This window comes from Tupaia chinensis, unplaced genomic scaffold (assembly GCF_000334495.1).
Source record: "Tupaia chinensis unplaced genomic scaffold, TupChi_1.0 Scaffold150006_1, whole genome shotgun sequence".
Lineage (NCBI taxonomy): Eukaryota > Metazoa > Chordata > Mammalia > Scandentia > Tupaiidae > Tupaia > Tupaia belangeri.
In genome coordinates, this window is record NW_006209847.1 from 9,834 (window position 1) to 30,398 (window position 20,565).

The 20,565-nt window shown below is 36.7% G+C and overlaps 1 protein-coding gene across 1 annotated transcript in view; it reads left to right on the top strand.

Annotated features, from left to right (window-relative positions):
• Positions 1 to 617: 617 nt before the first annotated feature.
• TAFA2 (TAFA chemokine like family member 2) overlaps positions 618 to 20,565 on the top strand; it is a 154,750-nt gene continuing 134,802 nt past the window's right edge. Inside the window, exon 1 of the mRNA XM_006171917.2 lies at positions 618 to 771. Coding sequence (XP_006171979.1) covers positions 695 to 771 — 77 coding nt within the window. The 5' untranslated portion in view covers positions 618 to 694. The remainder of the gene's footprint in view (positions 772 to 20,565) is intronic.

The window sequence follows — 20,565 nt, forward strand, 5'->3', positions numbered from 1 at the left end:
CGTCCAATAATGAGCATTTCCGATTTCTAATTCAATGCCACAAGCATTACTGAACTTATGCAAATAACCCTTCTGCCACAAAATAAGAATACTCCCAAATATTTCCAATTCAAGAGGGATTTGGAAGGAAGAAAAGTTTATGTTTCCATTTAAAGAAACAAATAAGAAAAATATTTTAACAAATTGCTGAACCTATCACCAACTCAAAAGAAAGTAAAATGTTTAAATTGGGAAAACAAAGCATAGTCAAAAAGAGAAATCAGTAATGTTTTACTCAAAAGTCATAAAATTCTATTTTGCCAATTCAGTCTTATGTACAAACTCTCTTCTGTTGAATATGTGGTGTTGCTGTGATCCAATCTTTCTGTTTAAACCCTGAAAGTCTACATTTAGCATTATTAATGATATTTCTTGTCCCTAGCATTAAATTGGTCATTTTCTTGGTTGCCTTTTTTTCCTCTTATTTCTGTATGTGTCTTTAGTTTTCCTAATAGAGCACTCCCTTCAGAACGTATTGAAAAGTGAGTCTGCTATTGCAAATCCATTCAAAATCCATATTCTTTGTGTTTTCCAGAGCTTAGCTGAAGACCACAGCCTTGTAACAGGGCTTGTGACGTTGTCCTCCCAACTTGCTGAGGGTGATATTCTGCAATGTGGGGAAACATACTTGGCTCTTCTGTTTTTGCAAGTTCAGATGCAATATTTAGATATACCTTTCCTCAACAGACCGTCAAGGGCCAACTCCATGTCTCTGCAGTTACTGTCAGTCCGGTAGTATACTTTCTCTGTTATAAGGGAGATTAAAAATAGGAAAGAGGTATGGTAGTGAACTTAGGCTTTCCCATGTACACTCAGATGAATTGATAAAGTATTGAAAAAGACAGAACTTTGGGTTTTATGTGTGGGAGAGTGTGTCTGAATGCTTGTTGATAATAAGTAGTTGTCAAAGGCATTTTGTTTAGGGATTTAATAAAATGGGTATTTGCCTTTTAGTGATTTTTAAAAAGCTGTTTTCCCCTATGTAGGAGAAAGGAGTTATGCATTATGTTTTGCTTTCATTACTGAGGAAGACAAGAGATTTTGTTCTGATTAAAATCTCATTTCCTTTCAATTTGATATGAAGATATTTTTCCTGGCCACCTCTACAGTTGTTAACATATGTAACACTGTGACAACAATATCTGATGTTATTGAGATGATCTGGGGATGATAATTCTGTACAATCATTTAGCACTTTGCATGTTACAGAATCATTTATATAGAATATCACACTTGATCCTCAATGCTAATGAACATATCAAGACCGATTTGAGGGGTTAAGCTTATGATTTATTCCCTTTTATTTATTTATAATCATTATTATATTTACAAATAACTCTAACTTAGAAACTTGATGTGGAAATATTGGGTTATTAAATTATGGCTTAAGAAGAACTGACAATTTATTGCCTTTTTTAATGGTACTTCTTACATCATTTCAAGTAATTAGCACACTTATAGTTAGAAGACTGGTAATGGGTTTGGCTTTTGAATAGTGATATAATCTCTTACTGAATGAGAAGATAAGAAATTACCTTTTAAGATAGTCATAAAGTAGTTCTATTACACTCTAAGAGTCTCAGGTACTGCTGAATAAGTATAGTAATTCTTTGTGAAGCAGAATAATACTATTTGGCTATATTCCTAGACTTAACCAGTTAATTGCTTAGAAGTGGAGATCTAAAAATTAAAAAAAAAAATCCTTTGACTCTCCAATGGGCATTGAATATACACTAATCTGACTGTTTTTATAGTATTTGAGTTTGTAATGGCAACGTGCTGAAGCAATTGCATTAAAACATCTCTTGGTTGGTAAATTAAATCAATATAATGTAGTTATGTACTTTTTAATTGAATTAAAAACCTGAAGCCTATGAAACACTCATCGAATAAATCTAGGCACACTAAAAATTGCAAACAACTTTTTTTTTTTTTTAGTATTATTCATTTTATGCCCAAGTCAATAGTTATAGCATGATTCTTGCCAATGGAATTCAATGAGTCTAAATTTTTATTTCAGAGTTATTTTAGTTGCTAGGGAGAAATCACATAGCCCCTGACTTAGTGTAACTTGTTTGAAATTTATAAAAAAGATACATTATTTATTGAGTCTTTTCTTTTGTGGAAAGTGTGATGTCTACTTTGTCTTTGTTGCTCATCAATAGTATCAGCATTATTATCATTATTATTTCCATTTTATCTAGGAGAGTACTGTGTCCAAACTACTTGAAATTAAGGACCAAATCTTGCTTCACTTTTATAGTCCTAGCATCTAGTAGAGCATCTGGCAGAGTTTGCTCAGTGAATATTGGTGACAGAAACATGTCATATGATGCTCTAAGACTAGTAAGAGGCAGAGCCTAATGTTGAACTTATATTGAAAATCTACACTTTTAACCTTCTTTTCTGCCCCTTACATATAAATTTATTCTAACAGGGAAAATCTGGTAGGTTTTTTGGGGAAGTTTGGGGACAAGCCCGTAGTTTTTTTGATCCAAAACTATTGGGGATTGTTTACTTTCAACCTGGTTCGGGGGCTGCAAAGCCAGGGGACTCTTTGCTTGTATTTTAATTGTGGACCACCATTAACTACCAGAATGTATTGCCACTGATCAAATTAATATTTTGTCCTTATGAAATTAATAATATAATTAGTATAGAAGAATGCATTCAGGTTTTCTCTGCTAACATCTATGATGTCACATCAGATTTTTAGTGTTCCAAAAGCATGGCTTTGAAGCTTTAGAAACTGTCAATAATTTTAGATAATGTATCTTGAAAAATATAGCAAATCTTGCTAGAAGCTAGAGATTTTTCTCAAATTACTTAGACTATTATAATTCTATTATGTGAAAAGAGACATAATTTAATGAGTGTAAATTGCATTTGACTTTATAGAGAAGAGTTTTTGCTCTTGAATTGTCTCAGAAGTAAAAATAAAAGTAAACTTTATGATTTCATGAGCACCTTTGCATTTTTGACTCACACCTATTAGCTGACATACAGAGAAACTAGAAATTATAATAGACTATTTCCTAAAATTAAAGAGTAGCACACAAATCAAGAAGTTTCTCTAAGATGATGAAATTTGACATGAAAAGAAAAGGAATACAAGGGTTTTTTCTTGTGGTGGTTATTGGTATCAGGAGGATGGACTTCAAACTTTTATTTATTTTTAATAAATATTTTATTAAGTTTCTACATGAGACTGCTATGTTTTAAAACCAGTACTGCACTTCGTGGCAGAAACTGAAATATTAGACAATATATAAGTATGGTGAGCAACTGTGGACACCAGAGACAATGTGAGAGAAGGGTGAGAGGAAGAGAATCAAGGGGGAAAAAAAGAAAGAAGTAAAATGGTTAAGAAACTCGCAATGGAAAATTATCTGTTGAAGATAATAGGTATGGTATTATCTTTGGTTGGGCCAATATTCAGTGTATTCTGGGTGGGAAAATTTATTTTGTATGCTGTAATGATATACAGTGAATGAATATAAAAATAAATAAAAATAAAATAAAATTCGTAGGAAAAAAAATCCAGTACCTTGGAGCACAGTGGTGGAAAAGACAGAAAAAGACTTCTTGCGTTCAGTTCAGATGGTGGCACAGTAGTAAAATGTGTTGCTATATGAGACAATCCCACTTGGAAGGTTTCTCGTTCAAGTCCTGGTGGTTTTCTGAGTTCACGAGGCACAAACTCAGCATGATCTGGGACTGACTCAAGGCCGGGCTCGATGTTGGCATTGAGACCCTACTGTGAAGGCTCTGTCATAAAAGAAATAAATGCACTTAAAAAAAGGGAAATATTTCACACATGAAACTTAAATGCTAGTGGTAGGAGTTGGAAGATATAGGAATACAAAAATTATTATTTGGTAGTGATGTTCGTTGTGATGGAAATGAACGCTAAACTATATATGAGAGCAGAGACTCTGAAGAGATGAAGTTTGAACAAAGATATGAAGAATAAGGGCAACTTCCAGGCAGAGAAACTAAACAGTGTAAAGGACTTGAGGACCTGATTTTGGCACTTATACAAAAGTGAGTGAGAGGGAGAAGTGGTCCAATGGGAGAGGTGGAAAGAGCCAGGTCACCAACAGTTGGATTTTATTCTAAGTAATGGTGCATTTACAGTATATTAGATACTTGGGGAAGGGTAGTGATAAGATTTTCATGTAAAGAAAAACTGACGTCCTGTTGTTCAGAGAGGGGAAGCCGAGAGATAATAGGGTGCCATTAGAGTCAGAGTTGGACAAGAGTAGAGGTGGCAAAGAGTAGACGGATTAAATATATATTTAAGATGTTGAGATTAGGATGTGCTTAAAGGTTGGAAACGTGGGTGAGGAAAAGGGAGGAATCACAGGTGATTAGTGAATTGTTGGCTTGGCTGGAAGGTAGTGTAATTAAGAAGAATGGGAGAAGAATAGTGGATAGTAGAGAAGGATGGAAATGCATCTTGTTACTTAAGACATACTAAGTTTGAGATGCCCAATGGTCATTTAATTAGAGATACTAAATTCTCAGTTGAATATGCAATTGTGGCTCAGGTAAAATGTTAGGGTTGGAGAAGAGTTTTCTGCATAAATAGCAAGGATATTATAATAAAGCCATGGGACTGGAAGAGATCACCTGGGGAGGAATTATAGACTGAAAAGAAACCTCTGATCGTGTCCAGTGCAAACACCAGCAAAGCACTCTGAGAATAAGAGTCCAGTAAGGCGGTGGGAGAACCCAAGAGTGTGAGGGTGTTTGGTGCCTCACTACCAGAGGATAGGGGAGTATTTCATAAGAGAGTATGCTTTGTTAACTCTGTTATGTTACAGGGTGGCCAAGAAGATGAAAACAAAGTTAATTGTAACATAGGGGATTTTTTCTGTGCCTTTTAAAAATCTGAACATTGATGGTATGTTATTTCCAACTTTGAACTGGATGGAGTATAGAAAGCAGTTGTGGTATTGACATCTTATTGTAAAAATGGTGTCAGCTGGTCATCTTTTTTTCTTTTTTGAGAGATTTTTGCTATAGGGCAAGTGTGCTCACTGGAGAGACAGAGAGACAGAAAATGAGAAATCACCCCCCAGGGGGGATAGTCACGCCTCAATGCCTTTTCCTCTATTCTTCTCTCAGGATATTGGGCAAGCACGCACATGCACCTAGTGTGAGTTTTAAGCCACCGGTTCCGGAATTCAAACCGTGGTTGACTACATGGGAGTCCAGGAATGTGACTATTGTGCCACCTGCTGGTCTCACTGGTCGTCTTTTAAATATGAAGCCACTACTAAGATGCATTTCCTTGGTTCCATAGTTGGCAAGATTCTTAGATTACATCATTTTGTAGACAACCTAGGTTTAATAAGTAACCAAGAAGCTTGATTCCTAAAGTACCATCTCAGAAAGTACAGGTTTTTAAATTTTACTGCACCTTGGTTAAATCAATAGTTTGTAATAAAAGGACTTAACTGGCAGTGGTTCAAAGCTGGAAGTCCTATGTACAACTACCAGTAGGTGCTATAAAAGTCATAAAACTATGTTTGATGGAAGTTATACTGCTATCCTAGTCATGTGCCATGAGTAAGTAAAATCTGATGCCTGTGTATAAAAATATTCAAAGAACCAAACCTAAGAATATAGGTCTGGGACCAGCAGTTAGCGTAATGGCTATGTCCCTGGACTCCCATGTAGTCGACCGCGGTTCGCGTCCCAGACCCGGTGGCTTAAAACTCACTCCGGGCGCGTGTGTGTGCGTGCCCAAGATCCCGAGAGGAGAATGGAGGCGAAGGGATTGTGGTGTGGCCATCCCCTCTGGGGGGTGATTTCTTGCTTTCTGGCTCTCTGTCTCTCTCTGTCTGTCTGGAGAGCGCACACACCCTATAGCAAAAACCTCTAAAAAAAAAAAAATTTTGGCACTTATACAAAAGTGAGTGAGAGGGAGAAGTGGTCCAATGGGAGAGGTGGAAAGAGCCAGGTCACCAACAGTTGGATTTTATTCTAAGTAATGGTGCATTTACAGTATATTAGATACTTGGGGAAGGGTAGTGATAAGATTTTCATGTAAAGAAAAACTGACGTCCTGTTGTTCAGAGAGGGGAAGCCGAGAGATAATAGGGTGCCATTAGAGTCAGAGTTGGACAAGAGTAGAGGTGGCAAAGAGTAGACGGATTAAATATATATTTAAGATGTTGAGATTAGGATGTGCTTAAAGGTTGGAAACGTGGGTGAGGAAAAGGGAGGAATCACAGGTGATTAGTGAATTGTTGGCTTGGCTGGAAGGTAGTGTAATTAAGAAGAATGGGAGAAGAATAGTGGATAGTAGAGAAGGATGGAAATGCATCTTGTTACTTAAGACATACTAAGTTTGAGATGCCCAATGGTCATTTAATTAGAGATACTAAATTCTCAGTTGAATATGCAATTGTGGCTCAGGTAAAATGTTAGGGTTGGAGAAGAGTTTTCTGCATAAATAGCAAGGATATTATAATAAAGCCATGGGACTGGAAGAGATCACCTGGGGAGGAATTATAGACTGAAAAGAAACCTCTGATCGTGTCCAGTGCAAACACCAGCAAAGCACTCTGAGAATAAGAGTCCAGTAAGGCGGTGGGAGAACCCAAGAGTGTGAGGGTGTTTGGTGCCTCACTACCAGAGGATAGGGGAGTATTTCATAAGAGAGTATGCTTTGTTAACTCTGTTATGTTACAGGGTGGCCAAGAAGATGAAAACAAAGTTAATTGTAACATAGGGGATTTTTTCTGTGCCTTTTAAAAATCTGAACATTGATGGTATGTTATTTCCAACTTTGAACTGGATGGAGTATAGAAAGCAGTTGTGGTATTGACATCTTATTGTAAAAATGGTGTCAGCTGGTCATCTTTTTTTCTTTTTTGAGAGATTTTTGCTATAGGGCAAGTGTGCTCACTGGAGAGACAGAGAGACAGAAAATGAGAAATCACCCCCCAGGGGGGATAGTCACGCCTCAATGCCTTTTCCTCTATTCTTCTCTCAGGATATTGGGCAAGCACGCACATGCACCTAGTGTGAGTTTTAAGCCACCGGTTCCGGAATTCAAACCGTGGTTGACTACATGGGAGTCCAGGAATGTGACTATTGTGCCACCTGCTGGTCTCACTGGTCGTCTTTTAAATATGAAGCCACTACTAAGATGCATTTCCTTGGTTCCATAGTTGGCAAGATTCTTAGATTACATCATTTTGTAGACAACCTAGGTTTAATAAGTAACCAAGAAGCTTGATTCCTAAAGTACCATCTCAGAAAGTACAGGTTTTTAAATTTTACTGCACCTTGGTTAAATCAATAGTTTGTAATAAAAGGACTTAACTGGCAGTGGTTCAAAGCTGGAAGTCCTATGTACAACTACCAGTAGGTGCTATAAAAGTCATAAAACTATGTTTGATGGAAGTTATACTGCTATCCTAGTCATGTGCCATGAGTAAGTAAAATCTGATGCCTGTGTATAAAAATATTCAAAGAACCAAACCTAAGAATATAGGTCTGGGACCAGCAGTTAGCGTAATGGCTATGTCCCTGGACTCCCATGTAGTCGACCGCGGTTCGCGTCCCAGACCCGGTGGCTTAAAACTCACTCCGGGCGCGTGTGTGTGCGTGCCCAAGATCCCGAGAGGAGAATGGAGGCGAAGGGATTGTGGTGTGGCCATCCCCTCTGGGGGGTGATTTCTTGCTTTCTGGCTCTCTGTCTCTCTCTGTCTGTCTGGAGAGCGCACACACCCTATAGCAAAAACCTCTAAAAAAAAAAAAAAGAAAAGAAAAGAAAGAAAGAAAAAGAATAGTATAGGTCTTCAGGAAAGTCATGATTTTTTTAAATGTTTTTCTATGCAAAAATGTGGCATGAATTTCCTGACAACTCAATATTTATGGCAGAGTGTATACCTATCATCAATATTAACTGACATGATAGAATAATAAAAAGTTGACTCTCAATACTGTGTGAGATTTACAGTTATTATAGCAAACTTGTGTAGATCCAAATGTTTGACCAGCCTTTGATTCAACTTTAAAGCACATTATATTTCTTCTAATTTTATCTGAAAAAAAAATTAAGTTTTACAAGCCAGTACTTGTGCTTTCTTTAAGTGGCCTTTTAGAAAAATCAAGATTTTCTTACTGTAAATCACATTATTTATGTGTCTTTTTCTTCTTTTTTTTTGCTATGAAGTATCATATTTCTTCTCATGGCAATGATAACAAAATTTAGAGAATGTTTTCAACAACGAAGTTGAATCAGAATTGATTAAAAATTATTTTTAAAAGTTAAATTGAATAGTTAAATTTAGTTCAAATTTGGACAGATTAGAATAATTCTATGTAGAAAAAATATTATGCTGTTAGGAAAATCATGACTTAGTTTTTTTATGTTTTTCTATGCAAAAATGCATCATGACTTTCCCAATGACCCAATATAAAACACACTTGAGAAAAGGTTATAAGACAAATAAATATATGTAGGCATATACTTTCTAAAGATTATGAAAAAGTGGCTGACAGCTACTAAAAAAGATCATAATGTAATTATAATAAAGTAAAGCAAAACATGATAATCATACCCACACTCAAAACTTCTCACTGGTTGGCCAATTTAGTGAAAAATTTGACATGATCTTGTTTCCTTGGTAATGGAAATAAAAGAGTGATTTTGAATGTTTATCTGAAAGTCCATTTACAGTTTAGAAATTAATGACTACAAGTGAAAGTCATGAAACAAACTAAAAGGACATTGATCTTCAGTAAAGAATTAAGATCAGAAGAGGGTATCATTTTATACCAATTAGCATGTCAAGAAAGTAGAAGTCTTTCTATATCAATGGTTGGTATTATACAGAGTAATGGAAACTCATACATTGTTGCTGATAGGGATGTAAATGATGAAAGCTAGTCTGGAAAATAATTTAGTGTTACACTATCTTTAAAAGTTAAACACAGGCATCTTCTATAACCAACAATTCCTTTCTCTTGGGTAAATCTAAGAGAAACTCACACACACGTGAATCAAGAGACTTATATAATAATATTACTAGCTGTATTGTCCATAATGGCAAAAACTTGTGACAACTTAATTGTCCATTAACAAGAAATGGATGAGTATACTTTGTTCGAGTCACATAATGGATTATATAACTGAAAAGAAATGAACTACAATTGGATGCAACAATGTAAACACATTGTTGAAAGACAATAGTGGTAGACCTTTACATTGGCCTCTCTTACACATATTTAGTTGGTTTTAGTCAGTTATGCCAATTTGCATACAAGATTTTTTACTCATGATTCGACTAGAGTACATCTTCACTCTCCTTCCCAGGTTTTTAAATTACAAATCTGATAGATACATTTAAAATATTTATATAATTTTTAGAGGTAAAATATGAGACTTCAGCTTAGGATAGCTCAGACAGTATCTGCCAAACTCCAACTAAAGCAAAGATTAGTAGATGAGAAAAAACATATTTTCCTCTTAAAAGAAAATTGTAATAGGCAAGGATCATTGTTAGAGACTGACATATCCTAAGATTTTACTCAGATTGTTCCATCCATTCTTCATTCATATCACTTTGCCCACATTTTGCTACATCCCCTGGAAATATATTGTGTGTAATCTTCTCAAATACCTTCTGGAAATCAGAATGCACTGTCTTTAAAAAGAATCCTCTAGGGACCAGCAGGTGGCATGGTGAAAGTACTAGACTCACAGATAGTTGTCCATGGTTTGAGCCCTGGGCCTGGTGGCTTGAAAATCACACCAGGCATGTATGTGTGCATGCCCCAAATCCAGAGAAGAATGGAGGAGAAGGGATCATGGCATGGTCATGCCCCTGGGGTGATTATTTCTCATTTTCCCTCTCTATCTCTCTCTGCCTCCCATGACAAAAACCTTAAAAAAAAAAAAAGAATCCTCTAAAATATAATACGTTGGTTTTTGTTTGGAACTTAATGTTGGATGAAAAAAAAATCAAGTTCAAGATGATTACACACAATATATTATATTTATAAAATTTCTAACAAGCAAATTGAAATAAGATATTGATCAAGAAGGCACATACACACACATACATTATGTTTAAAGACAACAACTTAGTACTTCTAGATGAGGAGAAGCAGGAAGAGGGCTGGAAGAGGCACAAAATAGCTTCAAGAGAAGTGGTAATATTATTGTTCTTAGGTTGGTGATGAGATTTAGTAGTGGATGGTTTATGTTTATTTTTATTATTAAGATTCCTAATTATACTGATACTATTTATTTTTCATAGTTTATTTATTTATTTCGAGAGAAACAGAGAGAGGGAGACCCCTGACAAGATCTTCTCATGTCACAATCCTCCGATCAAGCCTACCAGGATCATTGGCTGGCTTGTGAATGCACCTGAGCCTGTGTGTTCAGATTTACCTGGGATCAGAGAGAGAGACCAGCACCCTGGGCCTCCACATTGCACAGCTTACACATTGCACAGCAGCACCCTGCCTCCTGCACCTTAACTGAGCCTGTGTTATCTATTTTGATATGATTCAAATAGTATAGAAAAGTAATATCTTTAGAATATATTATTGGTGGGGTCATCTTGAATGGTGATATACATATAGATAGGATACTACTTAGGTTACCATGTTACAAGATAACTCTAAATATCATCTTTGTTATTTGTGTCACGAGTAGCTCAATGGCAGTTTAAAGACAAGAAACAATGATAATACAAACAGTTACAGTCTCTTTCAAAACTTAGCTAGGTTCTGGGATCCTTTAGAAATCAGAACGTATATTTAGCATTTCAGCTGACAAAAGTGACATGTTGTTTAGTGCCTGCTGAGTCCTCTCCCTTTCTTCCTTCATTCGATTTTAGAAGTGCTGGCAAGATAAGAATAAAGAAAATCAAATAAATAATCTGCCAAAAGGTTCACGTGTAAGATATAGGCAAATAGTGCAGGAGTACTGATTAAAAGAAGTAGACTGAAATCTTGATAACCTAAACCTCTGAAAGCGCAAAGACTGGCAAGGGGGAGCTTCGAGCTTTTGAAGTAGCCCAGTGATATCAGGAACGGTGGCATGAAAGTAAAGCCAAGCCCTTGCATTTAACTGAAGAGAGAATTGTATGCACGTCTCTGAAATCCCTGGGCAGATGAAAAATGCGGAGCTCAGTAGATTATTAAATATTTCATACTATTTTTTACACTTGTGAAAGAATAATATAATTAGATCTTGACTTAATTTGTACTTTTGACTGCCATTGTTATTTTATTTATTTATTTCTTTTGTTCCAGAATTGTATTAGCTCTCAATCCCAGAGTCGTTACTTTCCTTGTAACTTCATACTTAGGTTTGGCTAAGCTTAACACTTCAGATAAATACTTATAAAAAGAAAGAAATAAAAGAAAAATAAGGAGTAATCACTAGACGCCATTGTCCATATGTGAGTATAGATTTGGTGAAGTCTTGCTGACGCACCAATATTTGATAGTCGTATTCCTTCATTCTTCATTCCCTCGTGTCCTCCCTCCACTTCCTCCCTTGCTTTGCCTTCCCTTCTCTTTCTCTCCCCTGTCTTCCCTCTCACTAATTACTAGATGGATTTGTTTGTTTATTGTTTCCATGAATGAGAGAGGCAGAGAGAGAGAGGGACCCAGCAATCTTGATGCAGCGATCCAACCCCAGCTCAGGCCTGGATCATGAGCACACCCATGCCTGGCTTACTCAGCGAGGTCTCTGGATGTGAACTTGAAACCTTCCCATGTGGGTCAGCCTCACAGAGTGTTGTGTTTTACAGTTATACTACTGTCCGGCCCCAGGATTTGTGGTTTTATAAAGTTGTTATTTACAAGAAAAATTCCTTTTGGGGGAGAGGGATGACTTTTATAGAAAAAAAAAATACTTGATAATTCTGCCTAGTCTGTTCTCTGATATCTAATTACTAGGCTGTATTTTCCTTCTGACTGGGCATCCCTGGAATGTATGTGTTTAATCTTTCATCACTCACTCATCCAATAAATACAAATATGGAGTATCTCCTACATGTTAGTGCCATGGTGGGAGAAACACAGTACTAGTGTCTAAAATGTTCACACTCTCAAGAGATGCCCAAAGTTAGAATTTAGAGGTGCGAGCTATCAAACATCCTGAACTGCTACAGTTCTTTAGAGGTGGGCATGAGAATTATTCTTGGGAATATTGGCCCTTGCTAACACTTTTCTCAAACTCTCTCCTCCACTGTGTTTATGTTTGCTTTGGAAACTGAGCAAATCTCAGTTCTTAAGTTTAATCACAAAAGGCTGGAGTATTATTGGACTAATTTTGGGAAAATCTGTTTCACTTTACTTTTTTCTTTAGTCATGAGAGTGTGTGAATGCATGCATGAGATGGAGAGAGAGAGAGAGAGAGAGAGAGAGAGGCACCATCAACAGGCCTGATCATGCCACAATTCCCCTCTTCCAGTCCTTCAGCTTGTTGGCTCTTGGATACTCGTGCCTCTGCCTGGTCTGTATCAGGGTGACTGGGCTGGGGGTTCCAAATGCAGTTTTCATGGGAGATCTGGCTTCTCTTGGACAGCACATTACTGCTGTGCCACAGAGTCAGCCCTCTTTAGCTTTCTGAGTGGGGAAATGGGTAGATTAGGGGAGGGAGACTGAATCCTTTGTGTAGGCGGAAAGGAAGTAGAAAGGCTTTTATTTATTTATTTATTTTTAAACTGAACCGTATTTGTCACTGAGTTGTTGTTTTAGGGAGGCTAACAAGTCACTGAAAATCTTGGCTATGTGTTATTTTTCTCACCCAATAAAAAAGTGTATTTGTGATTCTCTTTTTAATATCTGGATAAGTGCCATAGCTTTCTCTCCCTATAGTACTTTTAGATATCCCTTCACTCATCCAATCATCCATCCATCCATCCATCCATCGATTTTCCATCAACTCATCCATTGTTATTGACTACCTGTTAGGTATCAGACACTACAACTTGTACAAGGCCCTTGACCTTTAATGGTGCATATATATGTATGTATTTTCTTTCTTTTATAAAAAAAATATTAATTTAATTTTATTTAGTATTATTGTAAATTTTGCTGTAGGGCAAGAGAGAGACAGAGAAAAGAAAGAGGGAGTGGAAAGAAAGTGAGAAAGCAAGCCACCAGATCTGGGACTCAAACTGTTGTCAACCATACCATGTGGGAGTCCAGCACCCTAACCAGCATGCCACCTACAGGCCACTGTTGTTTAATTAATTAATTAATTATTATTTTTTATTATTTTCAAAGATTTTTGCCATGAGAGAGAGACAGAAAGAGAGAGAAAGTGAGAAATCACTGCCAGGGGGATGGTCATGCCACAATCCCTTCTTCATTCTCCTCTTGGGATTGTGGGCGTACAGGCAGACATGCCAGATTTTGCTCTGTCTCTGCTCTTGTGTCATACAGTAAAACCAAGATTAAATACTATCTGAAATAGTGAAGGTGGAAATTTTGAATCACAGTAACCATTTGGAGAAAGAGACTTGTTTAACCTAATGGTATTATCAATAGATAACAACATATTAGTTGACTTAATAAGGTTTTTTTTTTCTGTATCATATTTTATCAATGACAAAAGCAGAATCAGTTTGACTTCAAATGAGGGATATATACAGTAGGCAAATTGCTTTAAATATTAAAAAAATACAAGTCTGTTGTAGTTGTGAGTTTTGAGTTGACCCACACAGATCATTCTTACTCTACTAAGCTAGGGTATTCTGTTTACTGTTCTTTGTTAAACATAAAAACATAACATATGATGGGTATGTTACCCCATATATGGGTAACATATAATGATATAATGAACATTATTATATTCACACTTAATAATTATCATCAGAACTTCAGGTAACTGGCAGATGACTGAATGATATTTAGAGAAATGTTCTAAAGGTACTGTATCTATTTAAAAAAAAATGTTTTTACTGTTTTTCTTTGCATACCCTAAAACAGTACTGTCATTTTGAAACTGAGCTGCATTTATAACTGTATCACTGAATACCTTTATTTTGGAGTAGATCCAATGCAAATATCCACATTAATGCAACACATGCAAAGGTCAGGAGGTCCAAAGGTGGTTCCCACAGCAACTGACCTTTGTTTCTCTGGAGCTTGGCAGTATTTGCTTTTACTTTGTATTAGCAAAACTTTTCTATTTAATGATGTATGCTATGACACAGTCGTTATGGGAAAAGTTATTTAGAAATTTTTGATTTCCACTTAGAAATATCTTAATTCTAGTGTTGTAACAGTTTAAAAGCTATTTTATATTTACCATACTTACAAAAAAAAGGGAACCATGGGAACACAAAATGTGAATACCTTTTTCTTAAACAATTACCTAACCATCATTTCCTTAGCTATCATAGTATCTTGAAACAACTAATTTTGAATATGTCTATATTCATTTATGTGAGTGTGTTATAGCTGGGTAGTTTTGTTCAAATTGAATTATAGAAAGATTGTTTGACTATTAAGTGGGATCTTTTTGTGTATATGTATTTATGGAGTAAATTATAAAATTTTAAACCCACAGTTACCACACCCATATTTGCTATGCTATCTTCTTTCTGTTAAAAAAATAATGGAAGAATTAAATCCACTACTGTCAGAAAGCTAAACAATGTGATTGAATGTATATAAAAAAAATTAAAAAAAAAATAGAAGTCAACCCATCTAACATGGTCTGGATGGTCTGAAGGGCTTTGGAACTGGCTTTTTCTACTCACTCTTGAATCATTCACTTCTTCCTCTCCTCCAGATAGCTTTTATTCATGTGGCAACTCTCCCCTGGATGACATAATTCAGATGCATACAGTTAAGTGCCATGCCATCTATATGCTCCAGAATGTACTTCTCCCTCCAGATCTGGGCCCCCAACTTCCAAAGTGACATCTTGGACAGCTGTCTTCTTATGCTTTCTATGTCCAAAAGATAATTATTTATTTCTACCTCCTCTCTTATGAATGACACCAGAATTCATCAAGCTCCTTAAGCTAAAAAAACAGGACTATATTTTTGATTATTCTCCTTTTTACTACCCTTTCATCACATCTTTGAACAAATCCCAAGGTTTGTATATCTAATACAAAAAAATTAAAAAAAAAATAGAAGTCAACCCATCTAACATGGTCTGGATGGTCTGAAGGGCTTTGGAACTGGCTTTTTCTACTCACTCTTGAATCATTCACTTCTTCCTCTCCTCCAGATAGCTTTTATTCATGTGGCAACTCTCCCCTGGATGACATAATTCAGATGCATACAGTTAAGTGCCATGCCATCTATATGCTCCAGAATGTACTTCTCCCTCCAGATCTGGGCCCCCAACTTCCAAAGTGACATCTTGGACAGCTGTCTTCTTATGCTTTCTATGTCCAAAAGATAATTATTTATTTCTACCTCCTCTCTTATGAATGACACCAGAATTCATCAAGCTCCTTAAGCTAAAAAAACAGGACTATATTTTTGATTATTCTCCTTTTTACTACCCTTTCATCACATCTTTGAACAAATCCCAAGGTTTGTATATCTAATACATGTCACAAATATGTCTGCCTTTCTTCATCTCTGCTGATACCACCATAGGCCAGTCCATCACCATAATTTGCCTGGACTGTGCCTACAGCTTCCCAATTTTCTCCTATTCTACTTATATGACATTTACTCCCATAGCTCTTCATTCAGGCAAAAGTATTTTTTTGTTGTTCTTGTTAGCAGGTGTATGTGCTTGCCATAGACAGAGAGAGGGGGATAGGACAAGGCATCTTCCATGAAGAATGATCATGCCACAATCCCCTTTCCTCAATCTCCCTTCTTTCAGGACTTGGGACACACTTGCACATAGGCCCAGCATGTGTCTCAAGCCTCTACATAGTCAGTCCCATGAATTTCAGTGCTTTTAAGCACTGAGCCACAGATCTGGCCTTGCGAAACAGTGATCTTTAAAAAATGTAAATCAGATCATGTCAGTTGCCCTGCTGGTTCAAAGCTTCCTCCACCACCATTTTCCACTGGCTTCCCATCACAGTCTGAATTATCCCAGTTAGCAAGTCTCAGTAGTCTGACTCTTGCCCAGCACCTCCTTTGACTCATGCTTACTACTCCAGCCACACGGCCTGCTCTCTTTTTCACTATTTCTGTAACTCTGTTCCTTTTCTTTTACCCAGAATATGATTCCCCTGTTCTTCCTTTTCTTTTTCTGTGCAGCTTGATTTTTGCCTAACATCATCCTCAACATTCTATCTAATGTTGATTTTGTTTAATTAATTAATTAATTAATTTCTGCAGCACTACTCAATGCTTCTAATAGTCACATTAGTCTATTTAGGGTTCCATTTTTTTAATTTCTTCTGGAACATAAATTCCAGAAGAGGAAAAGATTGTGTTTCTTCTGTTAATTATTTTTACAGTACATAGTACAAATAAATATTTGCAGGCATCTGAATGAATGATTTCAAACATAGATTTGTACCATAATATAACAGAAAAATTCCAGCATTTTACTCTTCCTTGGATTTGAAAATAGGTATAGAATAAAAATACTTTCTTTGCCTCACTGACATGCTGTGATCTTGAGGTGGACACATTTGTGAAAAAACAGCAGTAAGCACCAATGAAAACACTGGAATTGGTTTCATCTGTTGGTATGAGTTGGCTCTGTCCCTGGAGAGAAGCCTGACATATTATAGCCAGCCAGGATCCTGCGATGGATTGTCTTTCAAAATCAAAATTCAGCTTGTCAAGAGGTAGAGAAAATGATTTGTGGCCTGAAGAGATGGCAGATTAATATTTCTGAAAAACTGTGCTCTAAACCCCCTGTAGCTACTTGTTTGTTCCACTATTAAGACCTTCCTCCCTCTAATATAGGAAATGCTTTGCACGGAACAGTGTCTTGTCTTTGTATATAGACATTTCCCCTGCTCTGAGATGGGGTTTCCCAGTGAGGTGTAACATTCATTAGCCCCTTTGGACAACGCCGGCTGCTGAAACAGACCTGTGTCTTCATCTCACAGCTTCATTTTAGAGTCGGAATGCACTGGGTGACTGGGGGAAGCTGTGATGTATGAAGCAGAAAGAAGATTGATTTTTCACAAGGTACCTTATACCTAGAATAATGAGAGTGGCAAATTACTTGCTCACTGAGCAAACATGACAGGAATGTCATAGACTGAATTTATATTTATGCAAACATGTGGGGGTCACATAGTTGGGAATTCCACAAAGTGACCTTATCTCTTGAAGATATTCCTTTAAATCACTAGCTTGCTCCGGGAAGGCTACCCTCAGCAAAAGCTGTGTAATAGCTGCCTAGAAAACAAATACTTCTAATGAATAATGTAATGCTCATAGTACAGTAAGAAATAGGATAAATTGTGGTGCCATTTTAAAATGAGAGTCTTCAACTCACAGGCTATTTCTGGTGTTCATCTTGGATTTTGTGGCAGTGGAACATAAAATATCTACTTTAATGGAGTAAAAGAAATGGAGCGATTTATCCTAGTCATTGTAGGCCTTTAGAACCTCTCATTTGGTAATGGAAAAAATCGCTGGTTGATGGGGAAGCAGATAATTTTTCTACGTTTAGGCAGTCCAATGCATAGAGAATGCACAAGCTTCTCAGAACATTTAGGGCAGACAAAAATTTTAAAAGTCCTTAAGTGACAGAAGGAAATGGTGGTAATTTCAGGGAAAACATTTCAAGATTTTCAACATCATAGAAAACACAACTCACTATAAAAAGCACTGCTGATGCTTCTAGCTGTAAGCTGTTAAAAGAACATTAAAATCATAATTCTGTTCTGTTAATGAGTCTAAGAGGCTGCTGATTTTAGCAAGTATCCTGGATTTAGAACATTTTTTTCCTGTTCGATACTCATTCATTGATTATTCATCACTCACTTTTTGAGATATTGGTTTGTGTCTGGAATTAAGTTAAATGCAAGGTATACAGAGGCCAAAGGAACCAGCCAGGTTATCAAAAAAGCTCATTCCTAGTAAATTGGTTTGTAATGCAAAATAAATCCCGATTAAATCAAGCTTGTTAAGCCTAGTAGTGGAGATCAAGCCATGGGGAACAAGGCAGAACACAGATTCCAAGACAGGTGTTACTTGCCTGGTTTTGTTCCTTCAGTCCTCAGAATCTTGTTAGCGGTACTCAGTCAGGTCCACGTGGTCTTGATAGCAGCAAAACAACAATGGTGACTTCCTTCAACTTGTTCGTTATGAGACAATAGAACGTGTGACTGTATCTATGTCTCGATATAATGCTGTCTATGTGTCATGTGCTGTCCTGCGTGCTTCCTGTGTGTTAGCTAGTTTAATAATCATGCTACCGACGTTGGACAGATCGCAGCATTAGCTTCATTTTGTGGATGAGGAGACACATGGGGGGAGATGAGGTAATTTTCCTGATGTCACACAGGCCATCAAAGGTGGCCCAGAGGGTCTGAAGAGTTTCTGTGGAAAATAACTTAACCTGTATTTTGGAATAAGTAATATACTGTGAAATTTACTGTGTCAATAAGACATGTTTATACACAACTACAAATGGCACAGAGTGGAACTCAGATATTCATCTCTAGGACCTACTTACTGAGAATCTGGTAATTCTCACACTTCAGTCCTCTCTGAAATCCTCTTCCCTTAGATTGTTTTGAGCCTCCTTTGTGTTCACACCGTTCTTGCCTCCTACTACCACTATGTGTGGGATTATTGAATCTTTGCACGGGGTTCTTAAATTTCACTCCCACAGTCCTTGTATCCACTTGCTCTTTTTAAGTGCAGCCTCTCTCTCACTGAATTTTTCAGGAAGATTGCATCTTATAAAAGCTTTGTCGGAGGTGCTTGTTATTTTGTTTTGACTGTTTTCTGTTTATAGAAGGATGTGGCTATGATTCCTTCCTTCTGGTTTGAGTGTTTGGGGTTCTGTTTCAAGTGGTGTGTTTTTAAGGCTGCAATGAAGATTTGAATTTACTTTTGGTGTGAAAAGTTCTGTTTGGAACTGGACTTGTGACAAAGTCTTTAGTTGTCAGAAATATGGGTACCTCCTGGCTCTAATTGCTTGGGGATATTTTGGTTTCATCATTTCATCTCTCTGATTATCAGGTGGGCTACACTCATAATAGCAATTAGCTAATAGGTATGTGTTTCCTATGTGCTGGTCATCACTCTAAGTGCTTTGTCTGTCTTACCTAATTTAATTATCATTCAATTCTACTAGATAGGAAACATTTTCTGCATCTAACAGATAAAGAGCTTTCACACACATAGTTGTTAAGGCAGACCTGGTGATTCAGACTTCCTTGTTAAACTGTTACTGATTTATAGTAGGCCAATTAGGTTTGGGAGGAGTCTTCTTGGAAGAATTACTAGTGGGTTTCAATATGGCACCAATCTTGCTAACTAATCTTCTCTGCAACTCTTCTTCTTTATTAGATATGACAGCCCAGCCCACCCAGATAAATGTATCTATGATTTGAGGTTTTGCTCTAAGCACTTTATATATATTAGTATATTTAATCCTTTGAGAAAGCGTTATTATTTTCTCTATATCAAAATTGAATAAATTGACACACTCATTATTTTGCCCAATGAGCCAAAGGGGGTAAATGTCAAAGCTAGGTTTAGAATCCACACAATCTGGATTCTTATGGAAGGCAGAAGATGTGCAGTGGTCACTCTGTGTCAAGGAAGTGTCAGGAGGCAGCAAAGCCCAGGACTAAGTTTCAATGAGAGTGCTTTTAGTAGGGCAGCAAGAACAAAGCAAGATTCTCCATAGCTGGCTAAGAGAAGAGATAGGCCTGGAAAAATGATGAACTCTCAATTGCTAGAACTGGGGCACCATATAAGAGCCAAATTGATAAATGTGATGTGAGTATTGGGCCAGATCTCTTTAAACTCCTTATTCCAAATGCTAGATCTAATGAATGGAAGGAAGCCTAAGCTTAAAGGGTGGGGAGACAGAATCTGGCTTTGGAAAAATGCTTTCTCCTTTGTCAAAGTAAGGCCTCACCTATCTCCCCTCTCAAATATTAAACAGTTATTTATCACACTATGGGAATATTTTCCAGAGTTGGGTACATTCTCTATTTACTAGATTCCTTTCTGATTGATTCTTATGATTGAATACAGTATCATTAGATATTCTATCTGATTTACATAGGAATAAAAAATTCTATAAAAAGTATCATTTTGTCTTGTATTCTGTCTTTCTGAATGTGTATCAGAAGTGTTCTCCTTAATAGGTAATGAAAATTAAGCTCATTTAGACAAGTTGAGAGTTAAGTCACCGATTTATACCAAGGGTAAGAGATCAACTACCAAGAGTAGTTACCCCGTAACTCCCGACAGGAGACGGTCTCAAATTGTTTTAATTAACCATTGGGAACCATTCCATAATTTTCCAGCATACTTATACCTTCTGAATTACATTTAAACATAATGGTCAGTTTTTCTTCTTCACACCTAAGACAAGAGTGAATCCAGAATCAGAAAAATAGC